Source organism: Melanerpes formicivorus, unplaced genomic scaffold (assembly GCF_026170545.1).
Source record: "Melanerpes formicivorus ecotype bairdi unplaced genomic scaffold, bMelFor1.0.p_v2 SCAF_35, whole genome shotgun sequence".
Taxonomy (NCBI): Eukaryota; Metazoa; Chordata; class Aves; order Piciformes; family Picidae; genus Melanerpes; species Melanerpes formicivorus.
In genome coordinates this window covers 2290710-2313630 of record NW_027142387.1, presented here as the reverse complement: position 1 = coordinate 2313630, position 22921 = coordinate 2290710, and the positions used below count along the sequence as shown (strand labels likewise).

Below are 22921 nucleotides of genomic sequence, written 5' to 3'. Positions count from 1 at the left end.
AAAATCCACTAGGAGGAACCTGGGCAATGCTCTGAGTTTCTACTTAGGATTGTTTCTTCTTAAAACTTTATCAGTAAGATATGAAAATAAGGTACCTCCCAGGAAAGTTGCTGCCTATGGCAGATACATTGAACAGAACATGTCTTCCAGAATACAACAGAAATGATTTTGTGGAATGCAAACTGCACTTCAATGGTAAGCTTCAGGTAAGCTTCTTCTGAAGAGGAAGCAGTAAATCAGCTTCTGTGCCAGCCGTGGCAAGCTGCAGAAGCAGTTGCCACAGGAAATTATTCTGGTTTACTCTGTCTAGGCTGAGCTGTACATGCAAAATAAGATTTTGTTTGAAGAGGACTGAACAGCAATCCTAGAAAGCTTAGAGGGTGTTACAGCGAGCCTGAAATATCCTTTAGAATGAAATGAGCCAGGCTGTTTGTCAGCCAATCATGTATGCCCAAGAGGGAGCAAAGAAAGAGCAATCTGAGGTGCTCATACTTGTGATTGACAACAGGAGACAGAACAACTGTGTAAAATATCAGTCCTGGTAAAAATGCAAAGGTGAAAGAAAAGATTAGATTCTGTTCTGATGGTCAGAGAAGCTCACTGCTGAAGCTGCTGTAAGGCTTGCTGTAGGACATACAAGCAAAGACTGTGACAGGAGTTAAGATGTATCTGAAAGGACGTTTTGCAAGGCCTGGAGTATCAGACTGTGAAAAGGAAACTTGTCTGTCAGTAGATTTCAAGGTCACATTAGCCTGAGTGCTCGAAGAGCAATAGGAGAGGAAGTGTGAAGAGCTTGTTAACAAGAACAAAACAGGTGAGTTGTCCTTTGCATTATTCAGCTAACACATTCATGGTATCATAGTATCAGTCAGGGTTGGAAGAGGGACCACAAGGATCATCTAGTTCCAACCCCCCTGCCATGGGCAGGGACACCCCACAATAGAGCAGGCTGGACAGAGCCTCATCCAACCTGGTCTCCTCCAAACACCTCCAGGGACGGGGCCTCGACCACCTCCCTGGGCAACCCATTCCAGGGCTTCACCATTCTCATGGTGAAGAACCTCCTCCTCACATCCAGCCTGAATCTCCCCACCTCCAGCTTCATTCCATTCCCTCTAGTCCTATCACTACCTGAGATCCTGAGAAGTCCCTCCCCAGCCTTCTTGTAGGCCCCCTTCAGATACTGGAAGGCCACAATTAGGTCACCTCGGAGCCTTCTCTTCTCCAGACTGAACAGCCCCAACTCCTTCAGTCTGTCCTCATAGGAGAGGTGCTCCAGCCCTCTGATCATCCTCGTGGCCCTTCTCTGGACATGTTCAAGCATGTCCACATCCCTCTTGTAATAGGCGCTCCAGAACTGGATGCGCTACTCCAGGTGAGGTCTCACCAGAGCTGAGTAGAGGGGGAGAATCACCTCCCTTGCCCTGCTGGCCACACTTCTCCTGATGCAGCCCAGGATCTGATTGGCTTTGCGGGCTGCAAGTGCACATTGAGAGCTCATGTTGAGCTTCTCATCCACCATCACCCCCAAGTCTCTCTCCTGAGGGAAGCTTTCCAGACAGTCACTGCCCAGCCTGTATTTGTGCCTGGGATTGCCTCGACCCAGATGCAGGACCCTGCACTTGCTCTTGTTGAACCTCATGAGGTTGGCTTCTGCCCACCTCTCCAGCCTGTCAAGGTCCCTCTGGATGGCCTCCGTTCCCTCCAGCGTGTCTCCTGCACCACACAGCTTGGTGTGTGCACTCAATGCCACTGTCCATGTCACCGACAAAGATGTTGAACAAGACTGATCCCTGAGGGACTCCGCTTGTCACTGGCCTCCCCTGGGACATGGACCCACTGACAGCCACTCTTTGGGTGCAGCCAACAAGCCAGTTCTTTATCCATGGGTCCGCCCATGAAACCCATGTTTCACCAGTTTGGAGACCAGGATGCAGTGCGGGACAGTGTCGAAGGCTTTGCTCATTCCAGCATCTCATCCCCTTCCACTCTCCAATCTCTCTGACTTTTACCTTGGCACAACTAAGCCAGACCTGTAGTGCAAAAGGGAAACAATAAACAATGCAATGACTTAGTAAAAATCAGTGAAAAAAGTCAATTATTTGATACTGTTGTGTAGGTGAACAGGTCTGTCACAACTGTCAAAAATCCACTTGCAGCCACAGCAAAAAGTAAAGGCTTAAGTTAATAGCAAAGAGAAATCAGAAGACAGTACCTACACAAAATCAAAATCAGAGTAAATGAGCAATACCAAGAGAAGTAAAATAAAGAAGATAGTGTAATGTTCATGCTAACAGAAGCACAAAATCTTTTAGATATTGTCATAGTTTGGTTGAAGGAAAAATAAAAGTATGTTATGGCTAAGGCAAAGGCACTATTAACTTGCACTCTCAATTCATTGAGTTTCAGGCTGTTCTGAAGGTGTTCTGTGGTCAGAACTGGTGACTGTACAGCTGTAGCTGCAGGAAACTGCAACACTCGCGTGCAGTGCATGTTCCCCCCCATTCCTGTCCAGTGTATCTGTAAGCTGTTTAAACAGGTCTCACATAAAAATAGAGAAAATAAAAATTTGTCCCTAGGGGCACTTCAGATTTGTTTCTGCTTTCCCCTGTACCCTTTGCAATGTAAGAATAAATCCCCAAAAGTGGAAAACATTTTGTTTCTCCCTTCTGATGTCAAATTCCCGGCCCAAGAAATGAGCCTTCTTCCAGGAAGGTGTCTGACCTGGCAGGTTGACTTTGTTGGTCCTCAGTGCTCTTTCTGGCAGAAAACATGTGGTGTGTGCTTCATGCTGGTTAGGTAAAGTTTCATGTTCAGAACCCCACTCTGGGAAAAAGACATGACCTGAACCACAACTGATTTCACTAGGCAGTTGCCTGGAATGAACTTAATATGGAAAAGTCAGAAAGCTTGAGAGATTTTAGTCTCCATATATGTCTTTTCATACTGTTTTGTTCTGTTATGCTTATGCAGAGACAAACTTCTCAAAAATTTCAGGCTATGTCTTAACTCACTTATGTGCCTTGGGCTGAGAACTTTACCGTGACTAAAATCCCTCTCTCAGAAAGGGGAAACCATCCTTGCAAACCTTGCTAGAGAGTGGTTTCCTCACTCACTCAGCTCAGGACTGAATCTCATTTTTAAAAAAAAAAACACAACTTTTTAGTGCCATGACTGCTAGTCTTCTGTATTTTGTGCTGGTGTCTGCTTCCACCCTGGATTTAATAGTAGGGTACCTTTGGATATGGCATGGAGAACTTGTCTTCTGTATCTGCCAACCAGTGTGTGCACAGATTTGACTCCAGAAGTCAGTCTGCACAGTGTTGTCCTGCAGCTCAGGGCAGTGTGCTCGGTTCCCCAGACCCTTCAACCACAGCTAGTGCAGCATCTCACTGACTGTACCACAGCTGTGCATGGACAAGCAGAGCAGGCTTCACAGCAGACCTCTTGAGAGGCAGTTGGTGCATATCCTTTTACTGTGAAACTTCACAAGACTTGTGGGACCTTTTCATCTGTACTTTATATAGACTGCCTGTGCACTCATACTATGTTTGACATTGTTGGCTATGAATGTTTAACCATATATCTAACATATGGTTAGACATGAAGAACTTAGCAAGTGATACACAAGGTATGTGCAGATCAAATTATCCTAGTAGGGGACACAGAAGGGTCAGGTCTAGTATTCTGGTTTAGAGTAAACCAAACCTATTAGAAATATTCAGAAACTTTTAATAAAAGCTTGTTAAGCAATTGAGCAGTCTTCAAGAGAGTGTTGGAAAAACTGTCATTTGGGACTTGTAAAAGTAGGCTGGACAAAGCACTAACAATTGAGTTTAAGAGAAAAGGAATGACAATTGGAAATCATTTGCAGCGGTAAGAGAGGGGACCATAAATGATTTCTTAGGCCTTTTGTCTAATCTTACAATCTTAAATTATTTCTTTGAAAGGTTTTCCCCTTGCAATGAATTCCATAGCAATGATGAGTAAAGTATTTAGGGACTTCTACCAGGGAATGTTTAGAAGAGATGATAAATTATTATTGGCTTCAGTTACTAATTGACACAGTAATCTGTGCTAAGGGAGTGCTCTTTACTTTTGAAACTATATTCTAAAAAGAAAATAGAATTGATTTGTTAGATAACACACTCAAGTCAAGGGACTAATTGAAGCAGGATGGACACTAGTGGTCTCTGGTTTGTGTTTTTTTTCTTAAAACATTGTATCCTTCTTGGCTTTATGTTTTTATTTCCTGTAATTTTGATAGAAAAAAGATGGATAATTTTAATATATGAGCTGTGACCATGATTTTAGGATGCAGTATGCCAAAAAAGAGGAAGCTGTAGGAATAGTCCTGTAGGTAGTTTGAATGGGTTTCCTTTTCTAACAAAGGAGAAAATGCACAAACAGAACAAGTTTGCTCAGCTACCTTTTCTGTAGAATCACTAATGTTCACCTTGAAGAGGTCAGGCAGATTTATGGAATAAAACAGGGCCTCAGGCCACATAACATGATTGTGAGCTAGTCAGCCACTCATTTGTGCCAAGTAAATTTTGGAAATGATTCTCCTTTGCTGACAGTACCCTCATTACTGATTGTGTAGAGTAATTTATCAGGCATTTCTTAAAATAAACCGTTCATTTATGCTAATAGGACTTGGCAGGGAGGAAAAATTGGCAGGACTTGAAGTTCCTAGTGTTTTTCTTTTTTCAAACAAAAACTGTAAAGTCCTCCTCAGTATTTTGAGCAACCGTTATCACAGCCATGCGTACAGTTTATTAAAGTGACTACTAATTGCACAATAAATTTTCAAAATGGGAGAAAATGATTCTGATGTTAAGTTTACAAAAGCAAATAGTTTGGTAGTATTGTAAAAGCAGGGTCATTAGTTTCATACTTGGGCATTCTTTATTGGCTAAGCTTTTTGTATTAATGAATCACTTAGCATCTTTTCCATGACTCATCTATTCTCAGTGCAGTACCTCATCTTGAAACATCTCTTTGTTCCTTACCCCTCATGTATTTTCTGTTTGGTAGCTCCCTCCAAGGAGATGTTTTCATTCTGCTTCATAGTGGGGCTTTGATCCTGCAAACAGCCGTTCACATCAGTATCCACTGAAGCAAGTAGTCCTGTTGAACTTATGGAACTGGTCAATAGGTACGGTTACCCACATGTTAAATGTTTGTAGGACCCAGCTGCAGTCACTGTACAGAGTGTGGTGCTATCCTTTGTAGCTGAACTGTGGAGATCATTATGTGTAAATCAATACATTTCGCATTCATTTGTCTTTAAAAAAAAAAAAGAATTTTTTAATCCATCAGTTCCTGCAAAAAGCCATCCTTCCTAGCCCACAAGAGAACTTTCCAGACTCAAAATAAAAAGGAAGCATGTATTGAAACACACAAATACGGTCTGCAACACTGATAAAATGACAGCTGTAGCAAATTGTGACTCACCAAAAAACAATGCTTTAATCCAATGCCTGCTGAAGTGTAAGGGGAAGTCTTCTGTTAACTTCACTGGTGGTTAGGTCTGGTCCTCATTTAATAAGACAAAGCTAGATGTATCTCCAACTGTACATAAATTCTGTGATAAGTTTTTTTGATGTATTCAGTTTCCCAGCAAATGGCCCAATCTGTTGCATCTTTGAGTGTAACTAAAGAGTCTTGTTATTTTTGTTGTTGTGTTTAATGAAAGTAAATATGGCAATGAGTAAATGCAATTAGTACAGAATATACTGTGCTTCTTATAACAACAAATTGAGCATGACACATTGACCCCAAATTTTCATCATGCCTCAGCCTTTAGCTGCAAATTCCAGAAGCTCAAGCTGTGTTTGCAAAGACAAAAAACTTAAAACAACCAATGGCATCTTAAATTGGAGATTTAGCCTTAGGTAATTTTTAATAATGAGAAACTCTGTGATGATACAGCTTAGGTTCTAGCTTTAATTTTTTTTTTGTCTCATGCTGTTGTACTTTTTAGTTTGCAGAACACTAGAAAGACACTAGAAAGAACAAACATTCATTAATATTTTGCAAGTTCTCAGCTTTTTAGGCTTGGAACTCAAAAGCGTAAAGCTCATTCCACGAACATTTATTGAACCTGGCCCTTTCCGCTACATGTCTATTACTCACCATCATAATTAGAATGTCCTTGCAATGGGTCTAAATGTTTCTGTTAATGCTTTCCACTTCTGTCTGCATTCTTTTCATATTGTTTCCTGCCATTAATGCAATAAAAATGTCAGCCACAAATACCAGATTCCTAATGGAAAAGCAAAACAAACTAAAACCACAGCCAGTGCCACAGCTGAGAGATATTATTTTTCCCTGATACTCCAAATTGTTACTAGGCAAAGAATTAATTGAGGTTGCGTATATAATGTGCATAATGTACTGTGTTATATACATTGTTCATACACAGAGATCGGAGTTGCTGAGGCTCACTGTAGCTGAGTGTTTTCTTGTAAACATCAGAGAAAGGTGGTCTCCTGTTTAGATGAAAAGGCCTTAAGTTGTAGTTTTGGCTTCTCAAACTGTTGCAGAAACAGCAAACTAAAAGTTTTCAGATATAATGGGGCAAACATTACTTCTTAATATTTAATGTTACACTTTTAGTTTGCTGTTCGTAAATACAGTTACATGAAACATTTTTAATAAGTGAATATAATTTATTGAAATGAATTGGTGAGGAAATTTAGTCAGAAATCTGTATTCAGTATATGACAACTTAGTTGTGGTAGTGAAGTTCTTCATTTATTCATTAATAATAATGAATTTGGAGGTGAGATCCCCCTATGTACTATTCCTGAAGAATAAATCAACTAGAGTAAAAAAGTAGACCCTTCCCCATGGAGTTTGCAATCTTAAGTATAATACAGGAGAAAATAAATTGGTAAAGAGAGTGTAGAAGCATTGAGATAATACTAGTCAGCATACAGCAAATGGTCACAGCTCTTTGGTAAATTTCTTATATTTTAGTTACTCATTGAAAAACTCCCTAGCTGCCTCTGCTAGTGAAGTTAAAAGATGCAGGAGAGAAAGGCTGAAGTTCTATTACCTACTGGATAGTTTTCTAATGTATTCTGTAACTCTTTCTGTTAAAGCTGTCTGAGGTGCCAAGGGAAGGATTATGCTGAAAACCTGAACATATTATATCTGTTTATTCCACTTTTCATTTTAATAAATCTAATTTGATAACTAGTGCTCTATTTTTGAGGCTCTGTACTGTCTAATAGTGTAAGTTCATCCTGCAAGCTCTTCAAATGAAGGGTTGTTTTCTTTTAATTGTCTGTGCAGTTCTTGGTTTAACCAAGCCTCTGTCTAGATTAAAAACAATAGCAATGACTCAAAGTAAGTATGTACTCTGAAGATTCTTTCAAATGTTCCATTCTCTACTGAGTAATTGATGGAAAATGGCAGGAGGTTCAGAATACAATGGATCCGCTATGCTTGCCATGTTTAACTTTTCTTCTTCTTCCCAAAATCTTTTGTGATGATTTTGCAGGCATTGCAGCATAGGAGCTGACCCTCACTGCAGAGTAGCCCTGTTTGTTTATTGCCAGGGCTCCATATTCCATGGAGAAGCTGTGCTGAGCCATGCTATGCAGCAATCCGATATCATCAAGGGAAGTGTCGGGTCAAAATGAAGGATTTGAAAGACAATAGTAATTGCAGTGACAACAGTAGCTGGCATATCTCACTTCCTAGTGCTCTCTGAGAAGAGCTGTATGCGCATACCAACATGAGCAATGCACCTTTGTCTAGTCCTAGCTCCAGGTTATATCTGCAGATCTGGACACTGTCATTATTGCAGCCACTGAAACTGCAAAGGTATTTAGCTCATGCTGGATAACAACAGTGAGGCTATACAGGAAAATGTCAAAGCTGCAGATTTACCTTCCTCCCCACCAGACCCTGGTAAAAATTTTAAATAAATAAATCTACAAAGGTGCTTTCTCAAGAGTCTGCTTAACAAGCCTTTGCACAGTGGCTGCATTAATGATATATAGTATAATCTGACACCATATGATTAAGATAAAACTGTCATTGAATGCTGTTTTAAAAAGGTTTGCATGGATATTGCAACTATAGCAATATTTCAGTACTTTCATCTGTATTTAGTCTCAGGACATTGGTGATAGGACTGAAACCTATTAACACTTGTGAAGTTCTGTGTTCAGGATCTTTTAGTGGAAAATATAAATGCAATGCCAGGCAAAGTAAAAGTTGAAAAGGTTATCCTTTATCTTTTCAAACCAATGGCAAAAAAAAATAAATCCTAATCTAATTTAGTTTGCATGAGTGTATCATATTTTTTGGCCTCCCTAGAAAATGACTGTTCCTCATTTTTCTCCAGCTGTAAGTAATACGACTTAAATAGCTCAGTGAAGCAGCTCTATTATTTGCTGGTCAAAAAAACATTACAAATGATTGAAGGGTTTTTATGAAAGAGGTGGCAGAGAATTGTTCTCATTTGCTTCCAATTGAATGCTTAATGCTTGTGGCATATTGCAGGAGCAATATAAATCCATAGGCAGGCAGAAACCCTGAAAAAATATAATTTTTTTATGGCTTACATTTTTCTGTTTCTCAGGTTTGTGAGTATTTAGTATATTTAAAACATGTGAGTTTTTAAAAGTGAGTTTTGCATGCCAATTTTAAGGTACTTCTTAAATAGGTATTGATTTTTAGACACTGCTTACAGGCCTGATTGAAACTAAGCCTGGTGGAGCAGGCCTCAACCATAGAGTGAAGGGTGAGACAGGAATGTCTCCAGAACCACAGAGTCTGATTTCCCCCATGCAAAGGGGAGAGGACTGCAGACCAGAAACCTTCTGACATTCAAAAGAACATCTTTGCTGGACACCTTGGAAAACTTTAGTCCATGTTTCACATGTTTGCCTAATGAGAGCAGGGCAAGCCTTGTGAAACAGTTGGTTGAAAAGATCCATTTGAACCCCAGCCAGTTCATCTCATGTACTGCAGGTAGAGCTCAGTCTTACTAAAAGTTATGTAGCACTGTGTTTAAAATCCTTCATTTGAAAGACAGGTGCAATACTGAGTAATACAGAAGGCATAACACTGGTGAGGCCTGCTTGTGATCCCTTCTGCTAGTTTTTGTCCGTTTTTACCCCATTTGCATGTGTCAGATACTGACTTTCCTTCTCTCACTCACTGATTAACTCAAATTATTAAAATACCAGGTTTACCTTCGCAGGTTCTTTAACCTTATCTGCTTAAGTAAGTCACAAACACAGTGTTTGACTAGAGACCTATTGCTGAAGTTGACTGTCAGAAGGGAAATATTGAAATTTTCTATATTGGGCATTCTGCATCCCAGAATCATGCTGGCTGCAGCAGGCTCAGTGCTGAATTGTGACAAGGTTACTTGGGACTTTATCTTGTTGAGTCTTGAAAACCTCCCAGGGTTGAGATTCTACAACCTCATCTGCAAGCTCTCATAGAAAATGTTTCTGAAGGCAGTCTGTGCTGGAGCAGTAGGAAATAAATTCCTTGTTCTCTTCCAATTATGGTATTGCCAGGTGTTACCTGAAACAATACAATGAAAAAAAAAATAAAATATCCAGTGCTATTTAAAAATTGACAGTATCACCTTAAAAAGATTATTTTCTAAATGGTTTATATGAGTGCTGTGGAACAGTAACACATGTACATACTCTTCCAGCTGTACAGTAAAATTTATGAACCTCACACTTCTGGTACCATTGGTATCACTGTAAGGACAATAATTTTGCATGAACAGCATTTGTAGTGTGGTGTGTTGTGGTTGTGCTATGATGAAAAAAGTTAGAAGACGTGAAGTTGTTTTGGTTTTGTTTTAGAGAGAGCAAAAGCTTTTATTTTAACTTGATTTTTTTTAAACAAACAAAAAAAAAAATCCTGCATACATACGCTTTTTAAACATTCCTAAAGGATATGGGTTTTTTACTGTCTGCAGCTTTATCTTGAAGACAAATTCAATGTTAAAACCTGTCCTTGGACACAAACTTTTGATTGCAGAGGAAGTTGAGAATCTATCTTGAAGTTGCTTTCCTCTTCTTTATCATGCTGCCCATCAGAGAAGTTCAAGACTGTGCAGCTGACTTTTTTTCAGATGCAATCTGTTTAAATTAGCTTTTTTCCTTTTTGCTGTCTTTTGTCGAATCAGCTGTTGGCTCCTACCACACTGTCCCTTAGCTCAGTTCTTTCACCCCTCTTCCTAACTGCATTATTCACAGTCAGCCACAGTTGGCCGAGCATATTCTGAAACATTCCTGTGATCGCATGAACTTCCTCATCTGCAAGTGATGACTCTGCTTCATATCTGCCATCTTCTCGCTCCAGCAGCATTTCTTCTGAATCTCATTGATAAGTATCTCAGATACCTTTTCATCACTTTAATATCAAATTCTTCTCTGCTCCTCCTGCTTTATCTATTACTTTCTTCTTTAACTATTCAACTACTTTGTTTTTTTCCTCCATAGCTCTGTACTTTCTCTGCTTTTTGTTTCTCCTTCCCCAATTTTACTTTCTCTGTTTTCTTTTTCTTTTCTAATTTCTAGCTCTCCCTAGATTAATCTTAAGGATGGATCATGCATGCTCAAGAACTGAAGAGTCATCAGCCTGGGGCAGGTAGAAGGCCTGTCTCATCTCTGACGATGACCAAAGTTTTGGCTCCCCTGTCAGAAAAAGAAAAAAAAGGAAAAATAAAACCTAAACAACCCCCAAAATTCCTTTTCTGATTGTTTCTTCTATCAGTTAAGGGCTCCTTCAACATGCCACCCAGAGCAATTACATGAAGTTCCTCTGTTTCACCCCACTCTTTCTTTGAGGAAAACTCATGACAATATCCATGATGCTGAAATTATTATTTTTCCTCTGTCGCCCCCAAAACACCAGAATCCAGAGACGCGTCAGGCATTGAGTCGAGCTAGGGAAGGACCCTGGATGGTTGCGGAACCGTGTGACCCTATAGCAAACAACTTTGAATGGAAAATTTAGGGGTTTGGTTTCGAGAAGCAAATATAAACAAAGAAAGGCCTTTTAGGAATGAGCTGAACTAAATTAAATGTCCCCCTTTTCAAGGGCTGCAAACACAAATCCTGCCCTTACGATGCACTATTGCATTTTTTTTTTTCTCTGAGTGACCCAGCTGGAGTCTTGCCTTTTCCTCGCTAGTCTGCCAAGGAACCTTTGTGCTGAATCACTGACTATTTCTACTGTAATTGGCTTGGACTTCTAGGGTGAGGGGTGTGCTGAATACTTCTTCTTTTTTGCCCGCTAATTGTTTTCCATGCCTCATGGGGCATTTTCTTGAGATTTTCAGTGCTCCTGTAATACTTGGTTTGGAGCTGGATGTGTAGCAAAATGAAAATTGTTTCAGTTTGATTAATTTCTTAAATGTTGCTTGTCAGTTTAAGGAAATCTTGGGCTGAGGAGTGAGTTTTAGTCTCTCTGAAGACCTCCTGCAGGTAACCAAATGTCAGAAAAACCCTCAACCGTTTTTCCTCACAGTTATTTCAGCCAAGATTTGTGTTTATCCCTTTATTGGTCCTTTTAGAATAAACAAGAAATAATGGTGTAGTTGTGCTTACATTGCCCTATTCCCCACTTCCCAGGCAAATCAAGGGTGTCTCTCAGCAGCAGAAGGATGAGGTGGAGTTGTGATTGCAGCCATTCTGTGGGGGAGCAAGAAGGTGATAGGAACCAGTGTGCTGGGTTTTTCATTAAGAGCTCTATTCCAGTCATATTGCTCTGTCTGCAGCAGAAATCAGAATTTTTAGCAGATGAGTCAGTGCTATAGCAAACTTTACATTGAGGAATTGTTTCTACAAGGGTGCTTAATATCACTGTAGGCGTGTATGTGTGTGTTTGTGCACTATCACGTGTGTTTATGCACTAACACACTTGCCAACTACAGCAGCCAAAAGAATGGGGTCAATTTGGAGAAAGGAAGCAGAGATGCAAGCTCAGTGAAGAAGAGACAGGCGTATAAGCATGGTTGTTCTATGAATAACCTTCTGTTGCGGATGGAATGATGGACATCACCCATATTTTGAGAAGAGGACTAAGAACAGAAAATGTATGATCTGAATGGCCCATCAACTTTGAAAAATCAATCCATGTGTGATTTGCTGCTGTAGAAAAGCAAATATTTTACAGAGATGGGCATAAAAAGTAGCACTGAAATGCCTGATGTGGTGGGATTAAAAAAGAATAACAAGGTTTGACCTCAGTTATCGTACCACTTGTCCAGCCTTTAAACTTCAGGGCACCTTCTTCTTAGTCATGTTTTACATGTTTCCTTGGGAGTGTATCTTGTGAATGTCAGCCTGAGAGCATCCAATTGCTTCAAAGTGTATTTCCTTGAAAACAATTCACATGCAAAAAAGGGAAAAAAAAAAAAGGCAAATGTTGTCTGATAAAGGAAATCCTTCACTATTCATAAAATATCTAGGTTATTTGAGAAAAGAGGAAATTGCTAAGGATTAGGTTTACAGCACATGAGCATGTCTCAGAAGTGCTACTCTGTGAAGCTTGTCAAGGAAAAAAGAAAAGGAAAATAAACCCCAGTAGACTTCCAGAGTTTTGCATCCTGTAGTTTATTACATTTGTCAGTAAAAGCAGCAAGGATTATGGAAGTAGATTTATTAATTTTATGAAATCCTGGCACAAAGAATTGGTGGCCCTCTGATAGAAAATGAAGTGGAAGTATTTTGCGAGAGACAGACATTGTGTACTTGCAGTGAAAAGTTATTACTGTAGCAAACCTGTTGCAAATAAATTGCTGTAGCAAATCCCGTGGAGTTACTTGCCTTAAAGTCAATGGGATTATGTTTTATGTCTCCTTGTGTAAAGGAAGATCCTTGGTTTCAGTGGGTGTTCAAATTCCTTGGGGCAGTATACAGAATTAGAACAGCTAATCATAACCAGTTTGGAAAAGTTTTCCGTTGGCGTTTTAGCATTTGTTATTAATGCCTTAAAGGCACACTGTCTGCTAAAATGAAGGTTCTTTTTCTCTGCTTTCAGGAGCTTATCCATTGTACAAGGTTTCTTTTGGAAGACTTTAAAATACTCGATCCTCTTCAGGATCTATTGTCTGTATGTTGGGAGGAAACTCAGGCAAGGGCAGTAAGTTGTACTCAAAAAGGTGTTAATTGAAACGTGATGATTAGATAATTTATAAACAGGATCCTTTTTTCACCTCAATGCAGAGGTGAAAAGGCGGGGTCCATCATGTACGACAGACAAAAATACTGCTATGGGGATTTGAGTTGCTGAAAGTACTTTCTCAAAGTTCTTAGTCATGTCCTTCTGAAAGCCTTTGTAGGCAACTTGCGTAAAATCTCTTCAAGGACTCTGTTCTGGTTTAGTGAGTAGGTAATTATGCAGGTACCTGACTAGGTTCCTGTGTCACAGGAACAGCAGTTTTGCTTGTCTCTAAATGCTTCAGCACTTCAGTGGATATGGCAAATAAAGTCCCATTCTCTCTTTTAGAAAGGTGTCTCTACAGGAGAAGGTTAGTGCCTTCTGGCTCATGTCATAGAAGCTGAGGAAGTTGCCATGCTTTTCTTTTTCTTTTAAATGTGGAAGCTGTGTCCATGCTGACATTGCAGTATGCCCTTAGTAACAGTCTATTTAATTTTTGTCAGAAGCAGTAATTACTTTAAAAAGTAAGTAAAAAGTAAGTCTGACTTTTCATTTGTGCCAATTATCAAGGTTTTTACATGAATTAAGATACTTCAATGGGTCTATTACCATTGTATCAAAACAACAGATAAAATAGTAAACCTCAGCATCTTGAGCACCACTTAAGAACAATTATCCCTTTTTCACAGGGATTAAGAATACTTTCCCGAAGGTTATAATAAATGAGTTCCATAAGCTGCGGTCCTAGAACCATGGACTCGCAGAACCATTAAGGTTGGAAAAGACCTATAAGATCATCAAGTCTAACCGTAACTCAGCTACCATGACCACTAAACTATATCCTGAAGTGCTATATCTGCACACTTCTCAAACACCTCCAGGGATGGTGACTCCACCAACTCCTTGGGCAGCTTGTTCCAATGCCTCACCTCCTTGAGTACCTGCTCATCACTGGGCTATCCTTTTCTCATTGCAGAGGAACAATGGCATGTTCCAGTCTCTGGTCTGTCACTGCCTCTTCACTTGCTCTTTATGTCTGGTCTCTGAGTCTGTTCTCTACAATCCAGGGAGCTTCACAGCTCATGGATCCATGTGGGTAAATAACCTCACTCATGGAGTGCTGCATTAAGTATCTCTTCTAACCATCTTACTGTATGAGTGTAGGCAAATTACATAATATCAGTATATCTGTTTGTATAAATAGGCTGCTTGTTCATGTGCAAGCAGATGAAATGGGGATCTAGGCGATCTGGTATGGAATTTATTTCTTCTCCAAACTCTGAGTTTATGCCACTAATGTATGTGAAACACTCAGAGTTACTCTGGAAGTGTAAGACTAAGAACTGATACTGAAATCATCACATCAGAAACACCATTTTTTACAAGTACTCAATGTGTTACAATTCTGTAGGGGTTTTCTTCCTATTTTCCCCGCTTTTTAAAACAATTCTGAAGAGCACGTTACTATATCACAGACAGTATTTGATTTGCACTTAAGGGAAATATCACACCTTGTAGTTCAGTCTTCTAATAAACCTCAGACCTCCTCTGTTTCTGTCACTTAATTTAAAATTTCCGAGTCTTGGAAAGAAGCTGATTTCAATGTATTTCCATTCCTATGCTACAGTGCTGTAGTACAGGCCAAGAGTTTTTACACACTATCTTAGTATGATTATTGCTATTGACTTGACATGTCTGGATCAGGATTCAGATGTGGATGAGCTGAAGCAGTTGTTCTAAAAGCTTCGTAGCCTTTTCTTCATTTATTTTCCCACATTCACACTTGCTTTCTCCTTGCTCCCTGCTTTTTCCTTCCTTCTTAAGAGCTTTCTTCTAATTCTGGTTTCCCCCTCAAAAGGTTATTGTTAACTTGGTGCTAGCTTGTAATGAAAATAGCACTTTATTTGTGCATTTTCTTTGTGATTTTTTATCCAGAAATAACAAAAGAAGGAATTTAAAATTATCAGTGATTTACTTTCCCTACATCCTCAGTTGGTGGCCTCTGGGAACGAGACCTTATTTCTGAAATGGTCAGAAAATTTTAGATAGCCCAGATTCACCAAAATATATCCGTTCCTAAATCCCTTTTTAACAATCCTTTACATGGATTTTACACTGCACTTAAGGGATGGAGAATTTGTTGAATCTATTCCTATATATTTTATCTGAAAGCAGGACTACTGATGGTCTCTTAATTAAATGTGGTAGATAGTGAGACTCAAAGCTTAATTTAAAAACTTGGATCTGAATCCTATTAAAAAGTGTTCAAGCTCTAAAATATATCTTAGTATGAAGGCAAATCAGGAAATCATCTGCTGCTTTAATGAGAAATAACATGATTTTCCTTTCTGTCTTTCTCACTCTGAAAACATCCGATGCACACAGCAGCTCCTGTGAAGCGTGTGGGTTTGCTTGTACACAGATGTAAGGATTATTTGCATGCTGTCATTTGCCGTAGATCTCCACGGCAGTTCCAGCATGTCACGGAAAGCACACCATGAAATGCAGATGTGTGTCCTCTGTGTATGCTGTGTCTGTAAACCAAGCTGGACAGAACTATTTGAGTAGAATTTGGACTATCGTTGTAAAATGTTTTCCAAAGGATTCAGAAAGCTTTACAAAAGAGGACAGTTACAGCATAAAAATACTAACGAAGCTGAACTTTTCAAAGTTGGTGAGTAGTTTGGGTTTTGATTTTCATTACCTAGCTGAAGATGCCTTAGAGACTGGACATCAGAGAGTGCACTTTCTTTATGTTAGGATTACCATGAGCAGCTCAGATCCAAAAGTAAAAGAATCCTGAGTTCCTGCTCAGACGTTTGTGAAAACTCCATGGCCTTATTTCTCTCTAGTCACATTATGAGTCAAAGCTGTTTGGGGATAGAGATGGAGGGGAGGCATATGCTCACTTGGATTGTCCTGTTATAGTTCCACACTTAAGAGGCTGAGTATATAGATTTTTTGCATGAGTCCACTCCTGTTGGTTGACCTCAGAGAATAAACGAAGGTACTGTGGCTGTGGCTTTTCTCCAAGTCACCCAAACCCCCAGCATTTGGATTTCTTTGAGGAGAAAGGCCATTTCTCATATCCAATGCAGATGCCTGTGGTACCCTAAAGCTTACTTTTGCCTGTGTATAAATCACATAGTTCCACTGAAAGTTCTCCATAATATAAAATTAAATAAGTCCACCCTGATGATTTATTTACCTGAATCTGTTTTTAGTTTCATTTGTGGGCCACCTCTAAGACGACTCTGGATGACCCAGACACAGAAATCACAAAAATTTGCTTTGTGTATTGAATTGGCATTACATCTTTAAGCATGCACTCAGGTTCTGCTAGCACTTTTTAGGAGTCATTAGTGCTTTGCTGAATTTTCCCACACCTGCTTAAAATATGTTGGTTGCAGTTTATTCTGTGAAGTGGGGTTACTTGGCTTATCATTAAGGATAAATCCCAGCTGCAGAGATCTAACAAATCCAGAGAAGGAATTCAGCAAATGTGTTCTATTTAGTCAGAAGTGCTTCCTACTTTTTCCCTCTCTCTCAAGTGTTGCTTTCATTGTACAATATGCAACTGGTAAGCTTACATAAGAAATAGATTCAGGGAGTACACTGATTAGTGAAGGAACTGGGGAAAAAAAAGTGAATTGCAAAGAATATCAAGCATTCAGAGTATTCAATATCTAAGGTCAATCAAAGGGTCTGGAGAAAGAGGGGGAGAAACAGTGAGGGAGAATACAGCTTAGGGTTCAATGGAAAGTGCTGTGGGGAGTTGTGGGCTTTGGGAACAAGAAAGGGCATTGAAGGCTGATGAGTAATTGAGCTACATGGGATATATTATCTCATGGTGTATTAAGTTCCTTGTGGTGATTATGCTCAGGATGTTAGAGTAGGCGTTGGTTAATGGGAGACTAGGGAGAGGGATTTGGGAAGAATAGGGGAGTATGCACAAGAGGACAGTGGGATACTGGAGCTAGATGGTGAATTGTTAGAGGCTGGGAAGGTATCAGGGAAATATTGGATGTTCTTGTATTCATATACAGAGCTTCAAGAGCATCTACTTCTGACCATTGTCAGAGAGTTGTCTTGTGTACTGAGCCACTATGGGTAGCGTTCTACTTTTACATTAACTTTTATGGTCTTTCTGAAAGAGCAAGGGTTTGCCCACATGTGGTTAGTTGGCAAAGGAGAACAGAGTAGTGCCAAGCAGAGAAATAAGGAAATAGCTTAGCCGGGAAGGCAGAGCTTGGCTGTGGGAACAGGAGATTTGTTAGACCAACTTAGGATATGGGCGTTCGAAGGTGGTGGAAGGATTCCTATCTTTAGCTTCGTTCTATAATTGTTAATCCCATGCTTCTGAAATGCTGAGCATAAAAAGTGGACAGCCCACTCTGTATCTCACTTTGCTCCTAGCTTACCCTTTCACCCAGCTAACTTTGCTCTCTTGGTTTACCAGCACTTTCAGATGTGGGGATTTGGCTCAAATATTGCAACATACAGTGAAGAGCACTTGATTGTGTGGTACTGCCTGTGATGTTTCATGGTTGCACTGCAACCATAAAAAATTATATTTAAACAAATAATTTTGTCTAACAATCTGGCTTTTCTTGAAAAGTGTGGTTGTCTCTAGTGTTTTTAGCCCCTGGGGAGACCTTATTACAGTTTCTCAGCATTAAAGGGGCCCTATAAGAAAGCTGGGGACAGACCACGGCCTGTTGGAACAGGACATGGGGTGATGGTCTTAAACTAAAAGAGGGGAAGCTAGATATAAGGAAGAGGTTTTTGACACTGAGGGTGGTGAAACACTGGCACAGGATGACCAGAGAGGTGGTAGATGCCCCATCCCTGGAAGAATTCCAGGTGAGGTGGTTTGAGGCTCTGAGCAGCCTGCTGTAGTTGAAGATGCCCCTGCTTATTGCAGGGAGGTTGGACTAGATGACCTTTAAAGATCCCTTCCAACCTAAAGCATTCAATGATTTTAACAATATGGGAAGTTAAGTATTTTTATAAGCAAGATGGCTTTTGACCAGAGAACTCTATGAAGATGGGATATGACCAGAATAATTTCTGAAATATTTCCTCCACATTTGTGTCTGGCAGTCTGGTATCTGCCCCCTCTATGTACCCATGGGAAGAAAAGATGTTGGACACCAGCTGTTTCCTGCAGCCTGCTAGTAGGGTCTGCCTCACATCAATAATGTCACTATTTCACGTCGGTGAATAATAGATAAATGTGCACATCCAAATGAGAGATATTATAGTGACATACCATGTGCTAAAATATACTTTAGATTTTAAAACTTTCAAATTTCTTGATTTTTGTGCAAATTTATACACTCCTAAGACACTTAACCAAAATTATATTCAAAAATTTTAGCTCCAATTTTCTGCGCTGCTTATTTGGAGAAGGTGCAAAATTAGTTACAATTCAGTACAACTGTCTCTGCCTTCAAAGAGGAACTAAACCATGCTAAGCACTACTGGAGCCACTAAAATCTCAATAATACTTTTTGATGGCTAGTTATGATTTAATTTTAATTGAATTATATTGCACAGACATAGTTCAGTAGAGAACCTGAATATCTCAGTCAAGATCACGGCTGTGATGTCCAAGGATCTGCAGACAGAAACCAACATGTGTTTTCTACCACATTATGGGAAACAGTTTCCACCCAAGAGTTAGCTAAGAGTTTAATCCTGCAATTAGTATGCTCTCTGCCCAGAAACTATCACTTGCAGCACAGCAAGACAGATGGATTTCGGATTAGAAAGAAATCTCTCCCACAATAGAGTAAAGCACAATTTATCAGATATAATTTGGGACAGTGGTTCATACTCCTCAGAAGCAGCTCTGGGAGACAGGATATCAGAAAAAGAAATTATTTGTATTTTATTCCAATATAAAGTGGGCCCCATTGTATCAAACACTGTATAAACAAATAGCAAGAGATGACTCCAGCCCCTAACATTTTGTAATCTACATAGGCAATGCTAACACAACTATACAGGAAACGCAGGGATATGGCAAGGGAATGTGATTTGCCTGTGATCACAGTGTTGATTGGTTGATAGAGCAAACAGCCAAATCCAAACTCTTTGGATTCCCAACTCTACAGTCTGTACTGTGGTTGACCTCACTGTCAGACAGTTATTCATTTCTTCTTCTGAATTGCCTGTATTTTCTTGTGTATTTGGTGTTACTTGTTAGTTAAAATTGCTATACAGAGAATAAGCCACAGGAGGAGCAGGAAACTAGTTACCCTACTTATGTGAAAAAGCAACAAAGCAGTAATAAATAGGTCTATAATCAAGATACATTGAAGTGTTTTTATGTCATAGCAAGCACTACTTCTTTTATATAGGTATATAGATATAAAATTTACCATCAAGAATTACTTTAGGCAAAAATAGCAGCTGGCTTTGAAATTAATGAATATAATCGGTAACAGGTACATATATAAAGGATGAAGTAATTGCTGGCATTCTTCAGTTGATACAGTATCTGAAAGTTGGGAAGAAAGCATTGCAATCCAGGAAAGCTACATAAAATATTGTATTTTATGATTTTTTTTTTCCTGCAAGTGGATGAACAAGCATTACAAACATGCCCTACACCTGTAAGATCTTATATGGCAGGTAACCAGGGAATATTCTGTGTTTTAAAATGAAATCTGCACATTGAATCAGGCAGAGAACAGCTGGCTTAGAAATCAGCCTGAGAATCAGAATAATCTATGAAAGGTATTTGTCTGTGCATTAAACATTTTTGCATGCTGTCAGTGCAGAAGACAGCCTCTGAGCTCTGTGGATTAAGGAAGTGGCTGATATGACCCTGGAATTGGGTTGCCTTATTAAGAACAGAAAACTCAATTAAAATTTAATTATGAGAAAGCTATGTGAGCCCTTATGATTTACTGTTGCACGGTGCAGATTTGTGTTTTAAAGGGCAGAGTTTTCAGTCAAATTCCTGTCAGATTATTAGGGAATAAGGTTATGGTCATTTCTGCAGCATGTCATTGCTTTCTGACCAAGAGATATATACCCATATCATACGTATCTGAGAAGCAGTTATGATAAAAAGAAACTAATCTTTATTAGCCAAATACAAGTACACTTGGAAAACTAACTTAAGCACAGACTAGGGAGAAAGAACTGACAATGAGAGTTAAATTTTCCTGTTTTCAGGAGCAAGCTACCAGCACTGACACAGTGCAAGCATTCAGTACAGCATCTCTAGTCCTGATGGTAGGGTATGAATCCCACTTTTTTCCACAAACTGGAGGTGACACATCTACATGTTAATCCACACTTTTAGATATGTTATTGGAAACTGAATGCCAATGCTTTTCTCTTGGATTTTGCTTGAGATTACATTGGTACAAAATCATCTACATTAATTCAAAATAGGAAATTATAAGAGAAAAATCAACTAAAATCAGATTAACTGAAAAGCTAAGATTAAATGGAAACAAAACCTCTTGGTATTGGAACAAAAGTGCCCACACACAGACTTGCTTCAAAATAACTTATTATATAAAGTAAAACCAACTGTTACTTTGGGGCCATTTTTGTGTGTGTGGAGAAGCCCTAGGACCTCTGGTAATTAAAGTATAATTCTCCTTGTGATGCAAATATTCACCACCGCTCTAAAGCTCTTCTGGACTGCCAGTGTGGTGTAAAGCAGAGATGGAGCAGCTAAAAATGAAGCTAGAGATAGTGAGGCCAGAGACAGCAAGACCCTTCATATTTTATAAGGAATTTTAGGAGACAGCACTTGCCAATCGCATGAGGCAAAAGAAAGGAGAGGAGAGGTCGGAGGGTTTGCAGTGAAAAAGCAGATTGTGGAAAGCAGAAGAAATACAGTAAATGAAAACCCACAAGTACAAATGGCAAAGGATCAAAGGTGAGGGGCTGTGTAGGAGGGAGGTGCTACTGATGCTCCCAGACATTCAGGGATGGAAAAATTCCATTAAAACCAAGCACCTGCTGCTTAAGCTTAAGGCTTCAAAATTACAAACCATGTCAGTAAAAGCATTTTGCTTTGCAGTTTAAAGGGGAACTAGAGGAAACAGCCAAAGTATTAGGAGGTGGAAAAAGAGAGAATGGGGAAATATTTTAATGAAACTGATCTGTGCACGTTTAAGATGGGATATTGCTTAGACATGGCTGGTTTCAATTGGATTTTGGTTTTATATTTTTTGTTCCCCAGCATTTCAGCTGTCTTCTTGAGCAAAAAGAGACTTTTTAGTTTAGTTTAGTAAGAGGAGAGGCAACCAAGCTTTGGATGGCTTCCTAACCTTGTGTCTCATTCCTCATCATGGGTGTGCCTGACTCTTAAATTTCTCTTTCTTAATCCTACTCTAGTCTTTGTGGGCGAGGAGAGATGATTTCAGACTCTTTTGCCCATTGTAGGATAGAACACAACACTGAAATCCTTCTGACAGAGTAAAGGCTGGCAAATGTTAGAAACCACAAGAACTTAAGATACAGAACCAGCCTATACTTAAGTGACACACACAGGCTCACATCGACATGCCCCCACAGCCAAAAACCAAACCAAAGGCTGCTTGGTTTGAAGGCTGTCTCTCCTGCCCCATACTGCTTTGATATTTGCAAGCCAATGAGCTTAGTATCACATGTCAGGCACTGGCAGAAAACAATGGAAATCCAAAAAGCTGTTCCCAGTCCTTCACACTGAGACAGAATTGATCAAATTATCACATATAAATAGGTATAAAAAACCCAGCCTAATCTTCAGTGTGTCCTCTGTCTAGTCCCACTCTGAGACTTCAGTTTGAGCCTTCTGTTTCCCTTTAAAGAACTGAAGGTTAACCTGGTGATTGCTTTTAAATAGGAAATAGGAAGGGGGAAAAAAAAAGTGGCTAAAAGGAGTTACATGTGTAGAGTTTTACTTTCCCTTACACAGTGAAGGGATACTCACCCTTCTTGTCTACTTTGAATACCAGATGTCTCTGTACCGTCAAATTGAGACATCCTGGAAAAGAAAGATTTTCAGATGTCCTCAGTTGTTGTATTTTTTAATTTTTTTTTCTGGAAACTGGGCCCCTTTAAAGATGTCTCAAGTATGACACTCAAAAACAGAGTTGTCCCAGATTGCACAGTGCTTTTTGAAACTCAGCCAGCATTTTTAGTAGCCTATGCCTCAAGGAGTCTGGGCACCTTACCCAGAAAGAGCTAAAAATGTAATTTGCAGTTCTTCAAGTAATCCAAAACAAAGTATCAAATCCCTTCCCATCTTCCTTTGCCAGGGAAAGTCCCTGTGCACTGGAACTGGCCTCCTTCTGCTGCACAAGGGACAGAAGAAGTAAATGGAGGGTGGAGTGGGAGAGCTTTTGGAAGAATGATCAGGCTGTGCACAGTTCTCAGCCCTACTTAATCACAGATGCCTTGCTTGAGAATCTAGTTCCAAGTATTTCCATGGTGCTCACACATAGAGTTACCTGGCTGTCGTCTCTGATGAAGAATTTCAACCACCAGAATTTCCTTGGCTGTGCTGCATCTGATGGCTTTTTCCATTATTTTAATACTCACTCAGCAGATACTTACTTGGTGTAGGTCACTAACCAGGCAAGAAACCATTGACTGACCGTTGAATTTTCCAAATGTGAAGGTTTGTATGTCTGTGTGTTGTGTCCACAGAGGAACAGTATAAAGATGTGTAGAATAAATGTGCATGGCAACATGTACACAGCACATGACAGACACATGACTTGACATCTAAATAAATGTCTAATCTTGGCCT

At 39.6% G+C, this 22921-nt stretch overlaps 1 protein-coding gene across 3 annotated transcripts in view; it reads left to right on the top strand.

Moving 5' to 3' along the window:
• SUGCT (succinyl-CoA:glutarate-CoA transferase) overlaps nucleotides 1–22921 on the top strand; it is a 339487-nt gene that overhangs the window by 306668 nt on the left and 9898 nt on the right. The window contains exon 15 of one of the 3 annotated variants that reach the window (XM_068156841.1): nucleotides 10569–10610. The exons of the other annotated variants lie outside the window; for them this stretch is intronic. Coding sequence (XP_068012942.1) covers nucleotides 10569–10578 — 10 coding nt within the window. The 3' untranslated portion in view covers nucleotides 10579–10610. Of the gene's footprint in view, nucleotides 1–10568; nucleotides 10611–22921 lie in introns of those variants that run through there. 3 annotated transcript variants of the gene reach the window in all.